Below are 19293 nucleotides of genomic sequence, written 5' to 3'. Positions count from 1 at the left end.
CTTTATAGTGTGACTGTAAAAGGCTCGAAATGTTTACGCTGAATACGAGAAAAAACAGATTTCTGAATAAAATCAGCGTTGATAAAATGGCCGGCGTAGTATCCGACATTATAATTACAATAAGGTGGTGTGCGATGATTTGGAACTGTAATGCCGGTGATGCCGCCTCCGCCTCTGTGGTGTAGTGGTTAGCGTGATTAGCTGCCACCCCCGGAGGTCCGGGTTCGATTCCCGGCTATGCCACGAAAATTTGAAAACTGGTACGAGGGCTGGAACGGGGTCCACTCAGCCTCGGGAGGTCAACTGAGTAGAGATGGGTTCGATTCCCACCTCAGCCATCCTCGAAGTGGTTTTCCGTGGTTTCCCACTTCTTCTCCAGGCGAATGCCGGGATGGTACCTAACTTAAGGCCACGGCCGCTTCCTTCCCTCTTCCTTGTCTATCCCTTTCAATCTTCCCATCCCTCCACAAGGCCCCTGTTCAGCATAGCAGGTGAGGCCGCCTGGGCGAGGTACTGGTCATTCTCCCCAGTTGTATCCCCCGACCAAGAGTCTGAAGCTCCAGGACACTGCCCTTGAGGCGGTAGAGTTGAGATCCCTCGCTGAGTCCGAGGGAAAAGCCGAACCTGGAGGGTAAACAGATGATGATGATGATGATGAATGCCGGTGATCATAGCCTGTACCTAAAGACTGACTAATGAAGAAAAATAGACTAATAATGTGCTTTACGTCGCACTGACAAATAGTTCTTATGGCGACAGTGGGATAGGCAAGTCCAAGGAGTAGGAAGAAAGCGGCCGTTGTTTTTAATGAAGATACAGCACCAGCATTTACCTGGTGTGAACATGGGAAACCACGGAAAACCGCCTTCAGGGCTGTCGAGCGTGGGGTTCGAATCCACTATCTCCCGAATGCAAGCTGATAGCTACATGACCCAAAACAAATATACCTTAGGTTGTGTGGACAGTTTAGTGTGCTTCAGAATTCTTTGTAAATGCAACAATACACGGCAAAAAAGTACGTTTACTTTATAACTTTAAAGCAATATATCACCAAAACGATAGTGGGGTTTGAATCAACTTTACGAAAAGTTATCAAATTTGGCTCAATGTATAGTTTCTTTCTTAAGCTCAACCCAGTTATTTCTGGAGTCGCTGGAGCCACGCAGGTTCATTTGGTTTTGGCCGGATGCACTTCCTGGCGACACGTAACTTTTGAGATGAAAATCTTAACACGGGATTTACCGGGATTGAAATCTCAGCCTTCCAGGAGGAAAGCCACCAGCTAAGCCACAGAGCTAATCACGTGCTCTGGCTCAGTGAATAGTTAAAATAAGTAAATCCTTCAGAACATGAACATGAACGGTCAAAATGTTTCGAGATTCATAGGATTTCTTGCTTTTTCTTCTTAGGAGCCGTCACGAAGGGTCTCAGAGCATTTTGATGAAGGTAGTGATAGGTACTCTTGTTTCAATGTCGAAAATAATATGGCTATGAACACATTACTTACAGTATAATCTACCACACTGTAGTTTAACATATCAAGTTGCTTTATGTCGCACCGATACAGATAGGTCTTCTGGCAACTATGAGACAGGAAAGGGCTATGAGTGGAAAGGAAGCGGCCGTGGCCTTAATTAATGTACAGCCCCAGCATTTGCCTGGTGTGAAAATGAGAAACTACGGAAAACCATCTTCAGAGCTGCCGACAGTGGAGTTCGAACCAACTATCTCCCGAATACTGGATACTGGCCGCACTTAAGCGAATGCAGCTATCGAACTTGGTCTATCGTATCTGACCACATTTGGTGAACTCTTGTTCTTTTCCAACTGACTGTGAAGATAAGAGGCAAGCCTGTCCGCGTCAGCATTGATCGCATAAAACCTGCTTTCCTCCTGGCTGATAACACACCATTTCCTGGACAAAATACCACTCAGGATCATTGCATCAGCCCACAGTGACACAGCCGCAGCATCACGGGCACCTAAAAGTGCTCCACTATCCCGCAACTTGGCACCTTGAACTCGCTCCGGCCGAAGAGTTAGGCTCTCGGACTACCTTCAGTCGTGACTATCTCGACTCCGTAGGGGGCTGGTGTGGCGAAACCACGTCATCCCTCCGCCACAGGAACCTAGAGCGCAGCAGCTGGACTTCGTCACAGTAGGCAACGCCGGTGAAATCGTGTACACTGCCCTTCTTCTTTATGATTTCCATGGCAGCATTATTGAAACAAGATATAGTAAACAAATACATCGAGTGCCTTTCTACATATTGTCATCTATGGACGCCATTGTAGGAAACGACAATGTAATATTCTGTACGGAATAAATAGGCAGTTCTATTCAAATGTTGTGTTTACTGTAGCTGGCAAGTCAGTAAGTGTAATGTTCTCCACACCAATCATGAATTCTAATGCTTAAGACGGCACACAAACGCAGACCTCGACCTATCGGAATTAACCAAAGAAGGTTAAAATACCCCAAGCCGGCCGTGAATCGAACCAAAGGCCAGCACGTTAACCATTTAACCTTGAAGCTGAACATTCATTCAAATCAGCACAGTCCACAGAACAAGTCAATTTAAGCTAGATGTACAGTGTTTAATAACATTCATTGAAATAATCACTCTGCGCAGGAAAATACCCCCTGTGAGTGGGGCCGGTAGAATAACACCCATATATATCCTGCTTGTCGTGAGAGGCCAGTAATAAAGGCGCCAGTGGCTCTTAACTTGAGAGCCGAATACTGGCATTGTTTGCACTCACTTGTGATAGACTACATTGAAAATTTCCTGTACAGTGTGGTGATTTCAGTTAATTTGTTGATTTCAGTGAGTGTTATTAAATACTGTACATATGATCTACACTGCCATATCTCTGCGCAGGTGGTGGTTGTGATTATTTTTAAAGAGGAAGTTCAGCTAGGCAACTATCCTCTATTAACACTAATCAGAGGGAGAAAATGGAAGGCATCCGACACTTCGGAAAATGAAGGTATCGGCCAAAGAAAGACGCGGACTACGAAGGGCGTGAACATGAAAGACTCCCTAGGCTTCGCGAACAGGCTAGGCACGCTGCACGTGACCAACGATTTAGGTTGCCAGGAGGGACTTAAGAAGTCGTCTCAACATATGAAACAATATATCTCCGTAAGTTTCCCTGCAGATCCACTGGTACCAACACACAGTCTTCAGTTATTTTTGATAATGACAATAACCGAAATTCTGAAATAAGTGATGGATACATATGAGTCAGGATTCATAGGAATCAGGGAATTTTATGTTGAATTATAATGCTAAGAAATATCTTACATAATTAGAATAACCGTTACTAACCAGTGTATGAGGGTGCAGCCAAATAGGAAACAGATGTTGAGTTCTGACAGCGCGAGAGAAGTCCAGAATCCCCCACAGCTTAGCACCACCCACTGGGAAATATCTGACGATGCTTTGAAGATTGCAAACAAACCTACAATGCGATCATAATGAAAATAGATCAGTAATAAGAAGAATATTCAAGCTTTAATTTGATACCTCAACCAATATTGTGAACCCTTATTAGCGGACCGATATTTGGCAAATGGGCGTGGCTTGCCCTACTTCGTGTGGTAGGCGGGTCCATCTATAAAAAGAGAGAGCTTTGAGCCGATTATGGAATTCTTATGCAGTTGATCGCACGCTATGCCGTGTTTGACGAACTTTTCTTAGTTGTGATTCCGTCTTTGTGCAGTGTGCATTTGTGGTTCACTAATTAGTTTTGATTTGTTGTAAAGTCAACCATAATCTCAGTGAATTGATAATAACGTGCGGTATGCTCATAATCAGCCGCCAGTGAATTTATAAATACGGCAGAAGTATTGATTTGTGCAGATTACATTTCGAAACGGCACGAAACTGTGATTTCAGTTACTCTTGTGAAGTGGCATGCTAGTTGCGAAACCATGTAAGTGATTGGTTTGAGTGCGGTTTGAGCGCACAAGTCAGATAAGAGAGTAAAGTGATATAGGAAAATTACAACTTTGCGACAGGATTATTCAGGGAGTAAACCTGAAACAGAATGAGCGGCTTACTTATAGTATAATTAGAATGAGCAGCGTCTGCTAGGTACTTTTAAATGCATTGAGTAGCCTCTCTTACCATTCGCCAGTGCCGTGAATTAGGCCGATTTATAACCACTAACACGTAAAGTGTTGAGATAATTAAATATTGTGTATCCAGTGACTGTGGCCAGATGAACGTGTGTAGCTTCGGGGCATAGATAGCTGTGAATAAGTGAGACACGTAAATGAGAGGTGTCGGTAACGGACCACAGGACAAAACCGTTACTGGACTAGTGTACTCGAGTCCATGAGTAGCTCTAGTCGTAACGAGTTATAATGTATGACAAAAACTAACCCATTTATAACAAATCGGTTTTCCTCATTTGCATATTTGAACTAGCGAGATCGTCGGACCGGAAGGAGCCTTTGACCAGTTTGCCTTGTATTCACCTTTAAGCAGCAGAGAACTTCCAGATCTTCCCACGCCGAACGAGGATCCAGGCAACATGTGGGTGCTCCACCAGCGGGCCAACCTAGGACTCCACACCATTGAAGTCATCACGGTGTCAGCTTATACCCATGGTTTTACCTGCCTGATGACAGCTGGTCGCAATGCTGAAGTGATGAGTACATTTCAGATCTTATGGCATGAAAGTAGTGATCACCGGCATAACTGTAAATAAGTAACTTTGCAAGTAAATATTTCAGAATACAGATAATTGTTACCCTGTTTCAAAAGGATGGTAGTATTTTGCTTATTATATTTTTTATAGTCCGCCTCTGTGGTGTAGTGGTTAGTGTGATTAGCTGCCACCCCCGGAGGCCCGGGTTCGATTCCCGGCTCTGCCACGTAATTTGGAAAGTGGTACGAGGGCTGGAACTGGGTCCACTCAGCCTCGGGAGGTCAACTGAGTAGAGGCGGGTTCGATTCCCACCTCAGCCATCCTGGAAGTGGTTTTCCGTGGTTTCCTATTTTTCCTCCAGGCAAATGTCCGGATAGTAGACTACCTAATTCGAGGCCACGGCCGCTTCCTTCCCTCTTCCCTGTCCATCCCTTCCAATCTTCCCATACCCCGCAATGCCCCTGTTCAGCATAGCAGGTGAAGCCGCCTGGGCGATGTACTGGTCATCCTACCCAGTTGTATCCCCTAACCCAGAGTCTGAAGCTCCAGGACACTGCCCTTGAGGCGCTAGAGGTGGGATCCCTCGCCGAGTCCGAGGGAAAAGCCGACCCTGGAGGATAACCAGATTAAGAAGAAGAATGGGAAGATTTTTATAGGGAATTTTTCTTCATGATTTAGATAACCATTTATTTCATTCAAATATGGGAAAAATAGTGCAATATGTATTCATAAGACCCTAGAATTAATTGCATTTTACGTGCCATAACGTAAGAGGTTAATATTCATTAGAAGGTATCCAGCCATCATCACTTTATAAGTCAATATGAGTCGTCAAAAAGTACTCAGGTTATTTAGTCTGTACTTCACACATAAGGTAGGAAATCCTTCCAACCTGTAATTTCAAGACTGCTGGACCAGATTATGAAGATACGACAGCGGGGTGTAATCATGTGTTATTTACATCGCGAGTGATAGTGAATTTCTGTCCCGAAGGGTAGGGTCTTCACTTTAAGCATGCATGTGTTAGAGATACCGGGAAGTAGGGCGGAGCTTGCCTTGCAGGTTATTGTTCTGAATGTTGAAATGGTAGATAAAAATGTAAATTTCCACAAATGATAGTGTGTTAGGAGCGATGTGGAATACCGCACCGGGAAAATGATAATTGAGGCTAGATAAGGCCCAGAATATGATATTGATACTGATAGGATCCGGTAAATTAAAGAATAGAAATAATTTTCTGCGATATTATTAATAATAATAATAATAATAATAATAATAATAATAATTGGAGTGAGGACTGCTCCGTTATGCTTGGAGAACGAGAGTGATAGGCGGCCATTAGCCGGCCCACTTGATGGATTTATGGCTTGCTGACAAGGCAAATGACCTGAGCGAAGTTTTGCTTACCACATCCCAGGACTGTAATGCAGGCTGTTTACTCTTCCTTCCTACGATATAACGATTACATGCAATATTTCAGAGATTATCACCGTCGTGTACATTCAAGACTTCATTAGAAGAGAGAATTCCTCCCATTCTTTGTTTGTATTTCATTAAATCGGCGTAGGGAATTGCAGAGGAGCTTGGGTTCACTCCCAGGCAGCATTGAGGGCTATGCTCACTGTTGGTGACCGTAGATGGACCATGCCATCTATTATTCGTCGTGTAAATATGAAGTGTATTGTTCATGTATTTCCTTTCAGAGAGTGTTAATAATTATGTTGCTTATTGTGTTGGTTGTTGTTTCGCTATATGTATTGTTCTACAGGAAGCAACGTTGTTTTCAAAAAATGTCTCGTCAAATAGTGATTAGTGATATTCCGATGAAAGAAGCGTCAGGTATGATTGAATACTTCATAATATAATCAGATAGGTTTGCTTAGGAAATGCAATGATCCGACTTTCATGGGTCTTGAAATGCGCTCAAGATAGCTCTGTTATACCCCTCAGTCAACATGATATTAGGGCATCATAACTCATAAAATGGAATATATAAATCATGATGTAAAGATAATGAACCGTCGCGGGATATGCCTTTATTTCATTATATGTGTTTAAAATGTTATAGTGTGTTAAATAATGAGTGTCTTCGAGTATTAAGTAGTCCGAGAGGGGACGCCCTTTCGATATTTCAGAGTTATAGAGTGAGAAATGCGAATCGGAAATAAACCGAAAGACATTCATTCGCTAAACAAAAATCATATGTATATCTTTTCGTATGTGTAAATTTCATGGCATGTCTTCTCATAGATTTTTAACATGTGCTTTCTTAGTGCATTAAAGTTTGTTTTGTAAAAGTAGAGAATCTTTCTTCTCATTTAGTAGTGTGGTCGTATTCCTCTCTTAATTAAGACCCCCCTACTTTAGAGATAATTAGTTTAGTGCCCACCTTCCGAACGTATAATTGACCCGTATGCTCTCCAGCTCAGCCGCGAATTTTACTCAAGTGGGGGGGATGGAACTTCGATGCCGGGGCCATGTACGAAGGTCTCATCAAAGTTAATCCATTCAGTCATTGCATTTGAGAATTACAATAAATAATTATGCTTTGGAGCCCTGGAAATGTGCAGTACAAAATATCGATGGATGACGCAATCAATCCCGTTTATCCTAATCTCCTCCCCTCACAAAAAACATTATCACTAATGAAAAAGAAGATATAAACAATATATTTGGTACAATGAATTGTTCCGAGCATGATTTTTATAAAATTTGATTGGCGTACATAATTTAGACCAATTTTTTGTGTAAAGCGAGGAAATGTGTGATTTACACGACGTGAGTTTTATAAGTATATGACTAGAAAACAGCTGTTCAAAGACACGTCCCTTACCGCCATTATACAGCTGAAGATAAGAAACTTCACCGCAGGATGTCACGCTGATCGCAGCCTTCCTGTTACACCGCTTTGTGCACTAGTTATTCTCGTTCTGTTAGCGTTATCGCGCAGCGTAAAACCTTTTCCTAGAGAGAGCAAACTAAGTAAACAATAATGTTTCGGCAAGTCTCCACCGGCAAAGATTCATGAAACGGGTAGTACATTGAACAACATCTGAAACGAGTACCGGTACTGATTAATTCCTGGAAGGCAACTCGGCCGAGCATAGAACTCAGACACGCGCGAAGTTGCGATTTGAGGAATCCTTTTACTTTCACCCTTTCGGAGGCCTCCGTAGCCTGTACTGTGTAGAGATGAGAAGAATGCAAGAATGAGGAATGTGGCCTGCAAGCACGAACTTCCTGTTCTGCCCAGAGAGATCGGCTCTTATCTTCTCGTATCTGCTGCACGAAAACACTGACTCACACTTTGCAGTTTGCTGGATTACAACTGACAAGAGCGAAGAGGTGCCAGTAGAAGATAATATAAAGTCTCCTGGATGGTAGCGGAGTTGCTATGGTAACCATTGCGTCACTGGCTCTGCTAGTGAAAACCCCTTCGTCCCGTGCCTCACCGGGTATGTGCATTCTTCTGATCTCCCAACAGTACAGTATTACTGACATGTTACAACCTTAGTTATGTAGTCTCTTAATTGTTAGCCGTTTCTCAGGAATGTCGATTCGATCTCGGATTAAGTCAGAGGCATTTAAGCCAAGTGAGTTGAATGTGCAGTTCGAAGACGTATAGCCATTTCCTCGCATTCGGGAGATAGTACTTCAAAGCTCACTGTCAGTAGCCCTGAAAATGATTACCCGTGGTTTCCAATTTTCACTCAAGGTAAATACCGGGGCTGCACGTTAATTAAGGCCACGATCGTTTCCATCGCAGTTCTAACCCTGTCTCTACCACCATCGGCATAAGACTTGTCTGTGTCGATGCGACGTAAAACAAATAGTAAATACGTGGCATTTAGAGGTGCTTAATATAACATCTCTGTGCCAATGACTCACGGCACGTTAAAGTATTTCTGTAGAACTATGTCCCAACATTCTAGCATATCCTAAAATACACAGTAAGCGATGGTTCTTTAAATTAATGACAACCCATAGCCTGTTTTCAGTCAACTGATCGGGTCAGAAAAGGAATGAAAGAAGCCCACATCTAGCACCGAGGAAATAAAATTGTGCCGGCCGGGGAGGCCTGACGCCTGTAATCTGGGATAATAATTAATGAGTTACAAATGAAATGGAATTTGTGTGTAGTGTTGCTGGTATGAAATATACCAGGGTACACCGGAGTACCCGGAGAAAACTGTCCCAACTCCACTTCGTCCAGTACAAAGCTGACATTGAGTGACCGGGGTTTGAATCATGGACTCCAGCGATGAGAATCCTATGGTTTGCGATCCGAGCCACGGATGGCCCCACTTTAAATTTAGAAATGTTATTATTATTAGGGCTCGGATATTTATGACCTAAAAATGTTAGAAATATACAAGCATTTATGACCTCAAATATATTAAAATATGACTATAAATACAGGATGTTTTAAAACATTTTGGTCACGTTTCCGAAATCTTCAAAATCTTGCTGCTGTATAAATTAAAATTGTATTGAAAATATACTTTTAAAATGTGGATCATTCAATCATTATAAATGAGTAATTAATATTAACTTTGTTATTATATTTTGAATTTATTTAACTACTCATTCCAGAGGTAATTCTCGACTCTACATAGAATGAAATACATATCACATTTCGATGGGCGATCGGAAAGAATTACAATAGCAAATTACATCTATTTTTAAATTTTCAGATAGGAACGAAGTTCAATTTTCAAGCAACCTTAACTTGTAACAGGAAAGAGACCGCTCAACTTCGCAGGATGTTATTATGCCATGTTTGATATACGTCAAATCATTACTGCTAGTTCAATTGAGGCTCACTAATCTGTCGCTTTATACGCATCTGCCTCTTTCTATTCAGCTTACCCTCCTGATTCACATAAGAATATATTTCTAAGAAAGATAATTGTAAGAAATTACAGAAAAAAAATCGGAGATGTGAAAAATCCGTCTTTGAGACGACTGAAAGCAGCTATGCGAAAATGGAATAAAAAGATAAAAATATGACAAAAACACGAGAATTCACGGGGAAATATGACCCTAATATGAAAAATTACTGGAAAATGGCAAAATACGTTAAAAGAGCCAAAATATGACTTCATATGACCCGTGAAAATTGCATAATTTCAGTCACCGTAGATAACATCATGCTTAACTTACAGTATATTTTGCATGGAAATAATACAAAGAAATAAAATATGACATGTCATAAACATCTGGGCCCTTATTATTATTATTATTATTATTATTATTATTATTATTATTATTATTATTATTATTATTATTATTATTATTATTCCTGAGCCGAGTGGACGCGCGTGTTAAGGCATTACGTCTACGCAGCCAAGCTCTGCATTCAGGAGACGATTGGGATCGAGCACCACAGTCGACTGTCCTGAGAATGGTTTTCTTTTATTTCTCATTTTCATTTACAGGTAAATGCCGGGACAGCTCCTATGCATAGACCACAGCCGATTCTTTCCATCTCCTTAACCAATTTCTTTCATCTTCATTCATTTCATCTTCATTAGCTTCTTAACTGAGGTTGGCGTTAGGTTTTTTTTTTTGCTAGTTGCTTTACGTCGCACCGACACAGATAGTTGTTATGGCGTGTATGGGATAGGAAAGGCATAGGAATGGGAAGGAAGCGGCCGTGGCCTTAATGAAGGTACAGCCCTAGCATTTGCCTGGTGTAAAAATGAGAAACCACGGAAAACCATCTTCAGGGCTGCCGACAGTGGGGTTCGAACCCACTATCTCCCGGATGCAAGTTCACAGCTGTGTGCCCCTAACAGCACTGCCAACTCAACCGGTATTGGCGTTAGGAAGGGCATACGGCCATATTATTTCATCTCAACTCATCCCCTACCACGTATCATGTAATTGGACTCAGGGGTGGGCATATAGATTGTTACTGTATTATCTGTATCAACTCGATCCACCAGCATGAAAGGCAGAGAATAACAAATTCTCATCAGGGATTTTCGTATTCATATTCATAGTTCTGCACACGAGATTGATAATTCTGGTTACTTGTTACAGGATAGGAGTAAGGCTCGGTGAGCATGACTTGAGAACAAATATCGACTGTGATGACAGAAATCGGTGTGTCCCAGAAGCAATCGATGTTGGCTTGGAAGAGGCCATTCCACATTCCAGTTGGAGCAGTAGGATAGGTATCCATGATATCGCACTCCTCAGGCTAGAAAAGAATGTACCATTTACAGGTAAGTGTATACTAAGTCCATACAGAATTTATACTGCAGGTTGGGTTGTACTTGCATTTAAGGAATTCATTGTTTGAATATATCGAAAATCATTCTTCTGTTTAAAAAGTGCATCTTAAAAATACGGTAAATGGACCGATTTCTCAATGGCAACGCATGGTAACGTAGCTTGCATGCGTATGTGAATAGAAGATTATCTCTAGAAGCTCCACACACAGAGCTGAAGCAGCTTGGACTCTGAGGCCAGGTGAACGTAGTGCGTGTGAATACTCGTATCGTAGCGCAACGGAGCAACGCATAGACGTCAAGTTATGTTACAAATTGGGAAAATCGATGACGAAGACGCATGCCATATTGGTGCTAGTGTGCGGAGCAGAAGCCATAATTAGATAATGTGTTTACGACGGGTTCAAACGCTTTCGGGATGGACTGGAAACTCGTGATAATGCGCCACGTCCATTCTACTTAAGGCTTCTGTTCTCCGTCGTCTTTTTTCCCAATTTGGAACAAAACTTGACTTTTATGCGTGGCTCCATTGCACTACGACATCAGTATTCACACGCACTACGTTCGACTGGCTGCAACACACTAACCTGATTCAACTCCGTGTGTTCATTGCTACGTTGCGCTTCTCAAGGTGTCCCTCTGTTCACATGCGCATACACGCAATGTTATCATCCATTGCTGTTGCCATGTCGGTCTATTCACCGTAACTTTTAGACACACCTTCTATATGATCAGGACTAAATTAATACACCATATTTCAAAGATGCAATACGTATATGCATGTGGAGTAGATGTGCTCACGCCAGATTTTTCGTCCCGCGGGCACGCAGCATATCGTTGCTGCGAAAATAATACCCTCATATCTGGCAATGCTCTACCTTTCCGTTATATTCCTCAAATCGCGAGTGGTCGCTATATGAGACTTTCTCATTATGTTGTATTGTGAGTTTTCTTCTCAGTGATGTAAGGGAGGTGATTCTTCCCTCTTCTAGCTGAAATGATAACTGTGGTGAGTAAGGCGATTCACATTTGAAAGGTAAGCATCCCTTCCTCTAGTCAGTACAAAGATTGGTACGAGTTCGTGCGCCCTGTGTGAGAGGTTCTCTCATCGCGCGACCAGTGGCGTTAGTGTTATCTTGAATTTCAGAAAGAAACTTTCTCCTGTTGTTGACGTTAGTATTTGACTTAAGTGGTAAAAATGAAATGAAATGGCGTATGGCTTTTAGTGCCGGGAGTGTCCGAAGACAAGTTCGGCTCGCCAGGTGCAGGTCTTTCTATTCGACACCCGTAGGTAACCTGCGCGTCGTGATGAGGATGAAATGATGATGAAGACAGCATATACACCCAGCCCCCGTGCCACTGGAATTAAACAATTAAGGTTAAAATCCCCGACCCGGCCGGGAACCGAAGGCCAGTACGCTGACCGTTCAGCCAACGAGTCGGACTGACTTAAGTGGTGCGCGAAACGTTCTCCATTTGCAGTTACTCATAAATGAGTTTTCAAAAATTATGAGTCGAGGAAGAATGCTGGGTAAAACGAAGTGGCGTATGGCTTTTAGTGCCGGAAGTGTCCGAGGAAATGTTCGGCTCGCCAGGTGCAGGTCTTGTGAGTTGACACCCGTAGGTATCCTGCGCACCGTGATGAGGATGAAATGATGTTGAAGACGACACATACACCCAGCCTCCGTCCCAACGAAATTAACCTATGATGGTTCAATTCCCGACTCTATCGGGAATCGAACCCGGGACCCTTGTGGCCAAGGCTAGAACGCTAGGCATTTAGCCATGGAGCCGGACAATGCTGGGTAATAAGCGCTCTTACAACTCCAGCTAATTCAAGGGTTAGGGAGAAAACCTATTGTGCTTTATTCTTGCATTGTACTGCGCCTGTCGGAAAGTTCTATAGTCGATTAATAACAATGTTATTCGTTTTATGTCCAAATAACTACCTTTTACGGTTTTCACAGATGCCGAGTGCCAGAATTTGGTCCCACAGGAGTTCTTTTACATGCCAGTAAATCTACGATTGAGGTATCTGAGCACCTTCAAATACCACCGGACTGAAACCAGGATTGAACCTGGCAACTTGACCTCAGAGAGCCAGCGCCTTAACCGTGCGAGCCATTCAGCCCGCCACTCTTAGGAATATTACGTACTGACATGTGACTCATATGCCTGGAACTAATGACTAATTAATTTTAAGTAGTAATTTTCATTTTCTTTTATCTAAAGTGTATAACGCAAACTTTGCGTCTCATTTCAATATTACGCCCCGCAAAATTGTAAAAAATAGATGTATTTTAAATCAAGTTTAATGTGAGAGAAAGTCTCACGTGCGACTACTCGTGTTACAATTCGGCTAGCGTTCACCCATACATGGATATGCAGGCCATCAGAATAATTTTCGTTGTGCTCATTTTCCTATGCCGAGTGTAAAGGAAAATCAACCTTCAATACCTTATACCGTAGGAGTGCGTAAATACGTCACGCAAACATATCTATACATTCCTATAGTACGGTACGGTAAGGTTCATTTCCTTTTCACATAGGCCTACGCATAGGAAACTGAACACAAAGAATCTTCTTCTGATGGACTACACATCCAGATGTGGCTGGGAGGCGCGATCAGTCTTAAGGAAAACAATGGAAAGGAAGAGCATTGTCACATTCGTGGTATTGTTTCCACAGCGAAGTTAAGTGGGCGGGGGAGCGGGCGAGCGATCATTGTGTGCTAGTGACGGCACTATCGAATGAAAACTACCGAATTATTCGATAGTCGTCAACTACCGTTACAAACGATTGCTTCCGTTTGCATTCGGGTCGCAAATTCCAATTGTTTCCACTAGTCAGCGCTGAAATCGGCCTCCTCTTTCGTTATGGAGTGAAGTCAGAGTCATTTATTATAAATGGATATCTGACTCAAAGTTGTATAATGATAAATGCAATTTTATTATTGTGCACTTTATCAATAGATAACCATGTTATAGTTTTTATAAATACTTTCCATATACTAACCATGAGCCTTTATTGATTGAACATTAACCTTAAATGAATGGCATTATTTTTACATTATTATTGAACCCATGACCTTTGAGTCATAAGGAACCAGAATCCTAAATTCATTACATGAGGTCCCATATAAATTACGAGTCATGAGGAGCTCTAGCTGCATTTTTTATTCTCATTCTCACGCTAGAAAAATTACGTCACCCACACGTGTAGAATATGCAAGGATACGAAGTAATTTGGCCGAAATATTATTTTAGTAAAAGTACATTTATAGAAGAACAGGCGACAGAACTGCAGTAGTAAACGTCAGGAAATCGTAAGGGTAACAATTTGGTTGTTAATGGTAAAAACCTTAGACCACTTAATAGCTCCAGAAGGAAAAGTGTCGAAAGACGCGCCTGTTCGTTTCAACTCTGTTACATCGACCAAAATACAGTGCGTAGCTTATGAGTTAATTTAACGACAGTTGGTTAAGAGAAACCCTAAGTTTTATCATCAGAACCACTACTAAACTCTGCAACTATTTGTTGAGTCGTAATCAGCCATAATTACATTTCTGTGGGGTGGAAAAAGTGTCCGTAAACGTTTGGCGGTAAATGCAGATGGCATGGGAGTGGGCGTAAATTTTATAAAAGAACGCCGCACCATTTGCAATCTTTCATTGTTTTCAGTGAACATAAGGCGACCGCACGTCATTCAAACTAACATTAAAATTCGGTTGTGGAGGCTAAGTCCCCAGAGGGAAAGGGAGTTTGGGCAAAGGTGGCTATCTAACGTCATCTCCGAGTGGAGAGAGAGAGATTATCAGTCAAATTATCGGTATTCCCATGTGGAACCGTCATGTAAACTCACATATCAGGGCAACAGACAATCATTATAACGCCGAAGTCCTGTAGTTAAATTAGCTAATATCATTGTTTTACTTTATTATTCCATATTATTGTCGTGTAGAGAATTTGTGGTAGCAAGTGGTACAACTCTTGCAAAGATGGGAAGGAATGTGGATAAGGTTGTTGAAATCCTGTAGTATTTTTTGGATAATCGGAAAGTCGCGAAACTAGCGTGTGAAATGTTGTGCTGTAGTATATTTGATGGCTGTAAAACGAATATATTATCTACAGCAAAGTATCATACCCGTACGTTACTTTCTAAATTTGTTGTTTGCCAAAGTTAAGACATTAATTTATCATGAAATTCTATTCAGTGTAAACATGAAATTCCTGTATGTGTAGTCCGTGGTTTACCATTTAGAGCGAGTGCGCGATAATGATGGAATGTCAGCTGTTGCGGAAGGCACATCGCCATGTGTTCGGCGCTGTAGATTTTGTCAAGGGAAGGTACGAGGCGAGACCGGTGTGTGATTTGTGAAAGGGGAGTGCTATTCCTAAAGTCTGTTAAAATCTGTGTAGAATTAATGAAAGGAAAATAACGGTAATAATTTTTGTAAGTCAAGTTGTGAGTTTCGGTTTTGGAAAGATTGTATTGCCAATCACAGATATGCGAGGAGATATGGTTAGTTTGTCACAAAGTGTTTTATGTAACAATATGGTGGATCACACAAGGGAGATCCTACATATTATTGTCGTGTAGAGAATTTGTGGTAGCAGGTGGTGCAAATCTTGCTAAGATGGGAAGGAATGTGGATCGTGTTGTTGAAATCCTGTAGTGTTGAAGAGATTTTATGACTGGATTTTCAATATAGGGAACCCGAGGATTTATTTTGTGTAATTCAATGATATGGGAATAGTGTCATTCCATAGTTAGGACTCAACGTGAAACCGTAGGACCGTGATGGATAAGAATATTTCAAATGACGTTTTAAATTAAATCTCTTCACATAGTCTATGTGGGTCAAGAATTGTATTTTATGCGAATTGTCAGCGAGGCGAGGTTTTCATTTGATACAGGTCAAGATAAAGTATGTGTTCTTTAAGAGATAGCGAGGATAGGTCGTGATTCCGTTATTAAGTCAGCTGTTGGGCGGTCGAACCAGTTTATTGTTAGGAGGAAACTGTAACTGAAATTTTGTCATTTGTAGTAAATGTTTGTAATTAGATTTCATTATTTTAGAAGAGAGTAGTTTAGTAGAGACTTGAGATTCATTATCGAAGCGACAGAAATGACACGATGGTATGTTATGTTGGAAATAACCAATTTCAGGGATGTCAAAATTTGAGAATCTGTAGCGATGTTGTTTCGTGTTGTTGAGGGTTGTCCAAAGTTTTGCGATAATTTTATATGAAGGTCACGATAGCTGTCACTCCATAGAGTTCGTGATGGATAATTTTTTTACTGCCACAAGTGTTATGAGCGTTTGTTGTTGTTGTTATTATTATTTTCATTTTGATTTGTTGGGAATCAGATGTCCTGGGGATTTATTATTGTGGAAACCTTGGTCATCAACTACTGTAACTTAATTGTGTTCAGCCTTCAGCTTAGAAGTTTGTATGATCATGGGATCATCAACCTCAGTGACTTAGATTACGGCAGTCTGCCAGTGCAGCATAATTTTTCTTGCGGTCATCACCCACAATGACTTCAACTTAAATCACAAAGTTAGATGTCGGCCCATGATATAGTCGCAGGTCACATCGATTCAATTAAAAGTCCATGCCTTAGAACCAGGGTGTGGCACATACCGATTGGACTGCTTTAATTATAACAAGAGTCTAGAGCTCGTGTTACGGGGGCTGGCTCATCACGAAGCATTATGATGGTATAAGCAGTGTCACATGGAAACCGATTTTAGGGATCTCCAGACTCTTTATTACTTTCTTAATTTTTTTTTTTGCTAGGGGCTTTACGTCGCACCGACACAGATAGGTCTTATGGCGACGATGGGATAGGATAGGCCTAGGAGTTGGAAGGAAGCGGCCGTGGCCTTAATTAAGGTACAGCCCCAGCATTTGCCTGGTGTGAAAATGGGAAACCACGGAAAACCATTTTCAGGGCTGCCGACAGTGGGATTCGAACCTACTATCTCCCGGATGCAAGCTCACAGCCGCGCGCCTCTACGAGCACGGCCAACTCGCCCGGTACTTTCTTAAATTAAGACGGTGGTTTCTACTATGGATGTCCCTCAGGCAATTGAATTAATGTCTCCAAAGCCAGCGTCTCTCATCCTCGTTATTGTTATTATATTATTATTTCTTTTAAATGGACAAGGCTGAGTTCGTTGATTTCTTGTGGTGTAGTGTCTCATGCTTCTTCAAGTTTCTCGCCAATTTTTTCGACTCGACTGCTCTCATTGTAGGCATTCGTTTAAAATTACTGAAAACTACCTCTTACCTAAGTAAGTGACGAAGGTCTCATCGGCAACCCGAAAGAAAGATCTCATGCCCATTTGCTGATAGGTAAGGAAGGTAGGTATCCTTCGAAGGACCTTACAGGCTTCAGTAAATGCACTATTGCTTGGTCCTAGGAAAATGTGTTTTTTATTTAGTTTAGTTTGCTGTAGTCACATTACATTAATATGTGGTGTCATTACAATAAGGTGTAAACCTAACCTTCGTCTGAAATTACCTGATGTTTCTTATTGTATGAACAGACGATCTTACATTGATTAACATGTGGTTAGAGGAAAAGTGCATTTTATTTTAAGTGAAACATAATTACCATAATTACTTTAATAGGGACATTTTATCTTATTTTATATACCAACGTATTTCACTTTCCAATCAGTTCACTCGAACATTGTGTGACGATTGTTACTAGTCTCAATATTTCAACAAAAGAAGCACACTTCAAAAATCGGTAGTATAATACAATAATCGACATTTCGGTATTTCCTAGCAAATGACTTATTACTAGCTACTACGACTACTCCTGTCAAAACGTATATTACTACTTCATAACTTATTTCAAACTGAATGAAGAATATCGAATGATTTCAACGATAGACACGCTCCACAATCGGTAGTCTACCGATAGTTTTAAACATTTGATATTCCCATCACTAGTGTGCTCGCTTCAGCGACAGCAACGTTGTGGTTACGTCACAGATCGTGATGGTCAATGAAAGGTGAACGTTCATTTGAGTTATAAGGGAATAGTGTTATTTGTTATTTCCGGTGGACAGAAATCCATCTAATTTTCAATATAACTTACATTGTAAACATGAGTTATTTTTGTCCTGTTAACGTATATTGACCGGATAAAATAAACAGTTTACCATTACATCAAACTATGTTTTTTACTTTACTTTACTTTATATTTTAAGAGGGGTATGCTTTGCAAACATTTCTAATACAGTAAGGTGTAAAGCGAACAAGCCGTGGCTTATTCTTGGGTGAGTTTAAATTATCTGATAAACTCATCAACAATCCAATCATGTTTATCGGGAATAACACTAGTTGGATTATTTATTTGAAAACATACTTCTTCTACTTGTTATTGTATTTACCGCGTGTAGTACTTGGACAGTATATATCTCTGCCTTTACTACTGATGAAACGCACTCGCTCAGGTTATTTGTACATTGTAACAGGAAACTTGTAACGTGTCAGTTTTCTTTGAATGTGTAAATATAGGATATTAAAAGCATGTCTATTAATGTCGATCGCGGTACAAATCGCACCGATGATCGGATTTCTTTGCGATGACTTGGACGACTGATGATAAGTTTTAAATACTATTTTGAGAAATTCAGTGAACAGGGAAAGACACATATCATTACAACACTGTGCGAAATCAAGCATTAAACTTCTTGAAGTATATAAATATATTCAGTGTTACTAAATAAACATAAATTTTACTTTTCTTAGTGGACATTATATCATTCCCAACCAAGAAATTGTAAATCATAGATTGCACACTTCAACACCGTGTATTTGTACATTGTAACAGGAAACTTGTAACGTATCAGCTCTTTTGAATGAGTAAATATAGGCAATTTAAAACATGTATATTAATATCGAGCGCGGTATAAATCACACCGAAGATCGGATTTTCTTGCGATTGTCTTTTCTTATATCGTAGTCCATTCAACATTTCTTTGAATCGTGTGAGGAGAGCTTCACCGTGACAACTAAACGTCACTGTTCCTGTTCCATGCCAACTGTGTCCGTTTTCTTGCTTGGTTGTGTCGTGCGCTTGGTACGTAAGCCGCCCGCATTTCAGACAGACAAGCCCGGCCGCACTAGGCTAGCCTCGACCGGCGCCCAGCTGGGCAACACTGGTGTTGAGGATGATAAAATACGATGTTGAAACTCTTCAATAAAAATCGTTACCATCAATACACCTATTCCACGAGATAAACCACCATAAGACGCTACTACATTTCTAAAGTTGACCACGAGCTATTTCTTCCAGTGTAAGGCATAATACATTGGCCAGACCTGTGTTCCAAGAGCAGTATTTCTGTCAGTCACCTGTAAACCTCGGATATATTA

The 19293-nt window shown here is 41.1% G+C and overlaps 1 protein-coding gene across 1 annotated transcript in view; it reads left to right on the top strand.

The window, feature by feature from the left end:
• LOC136862863 (melanization protease 1) overlaps positions 1-19293 on the top strand; it is a 176103-nt gene that overhangs the window by 116855 nt on the left and 39955 nt on the right. Inside the window, exon 4 of the mRNA XM_067139128.2 lies at positions 10704-10888. Coding sequence (XP_066995229.2) covers positions 10704-10888 — 185 coding nt within the window. The remainder of the gene's footprint in view (positions 1-10703; positions 10889-19293) is intronic.

Source organism: Anabrus simplex, chromosome 2 (genome assembly GCF_040414725.1).
Source record: "Anabrus simplex isolate iqAnaSimp1 chromosome 2, ASM4041472v1, whole genome shotgun sequence".
NCBI lineage: Eukaryota > Metazoa > Arthropoda > Insecta > Orthoptera > Tettigoniidae > Anabrus > Anabrus simplex.
This window is presented reverse-complemented; position numbering and strand designations above follow the sequence as displayed.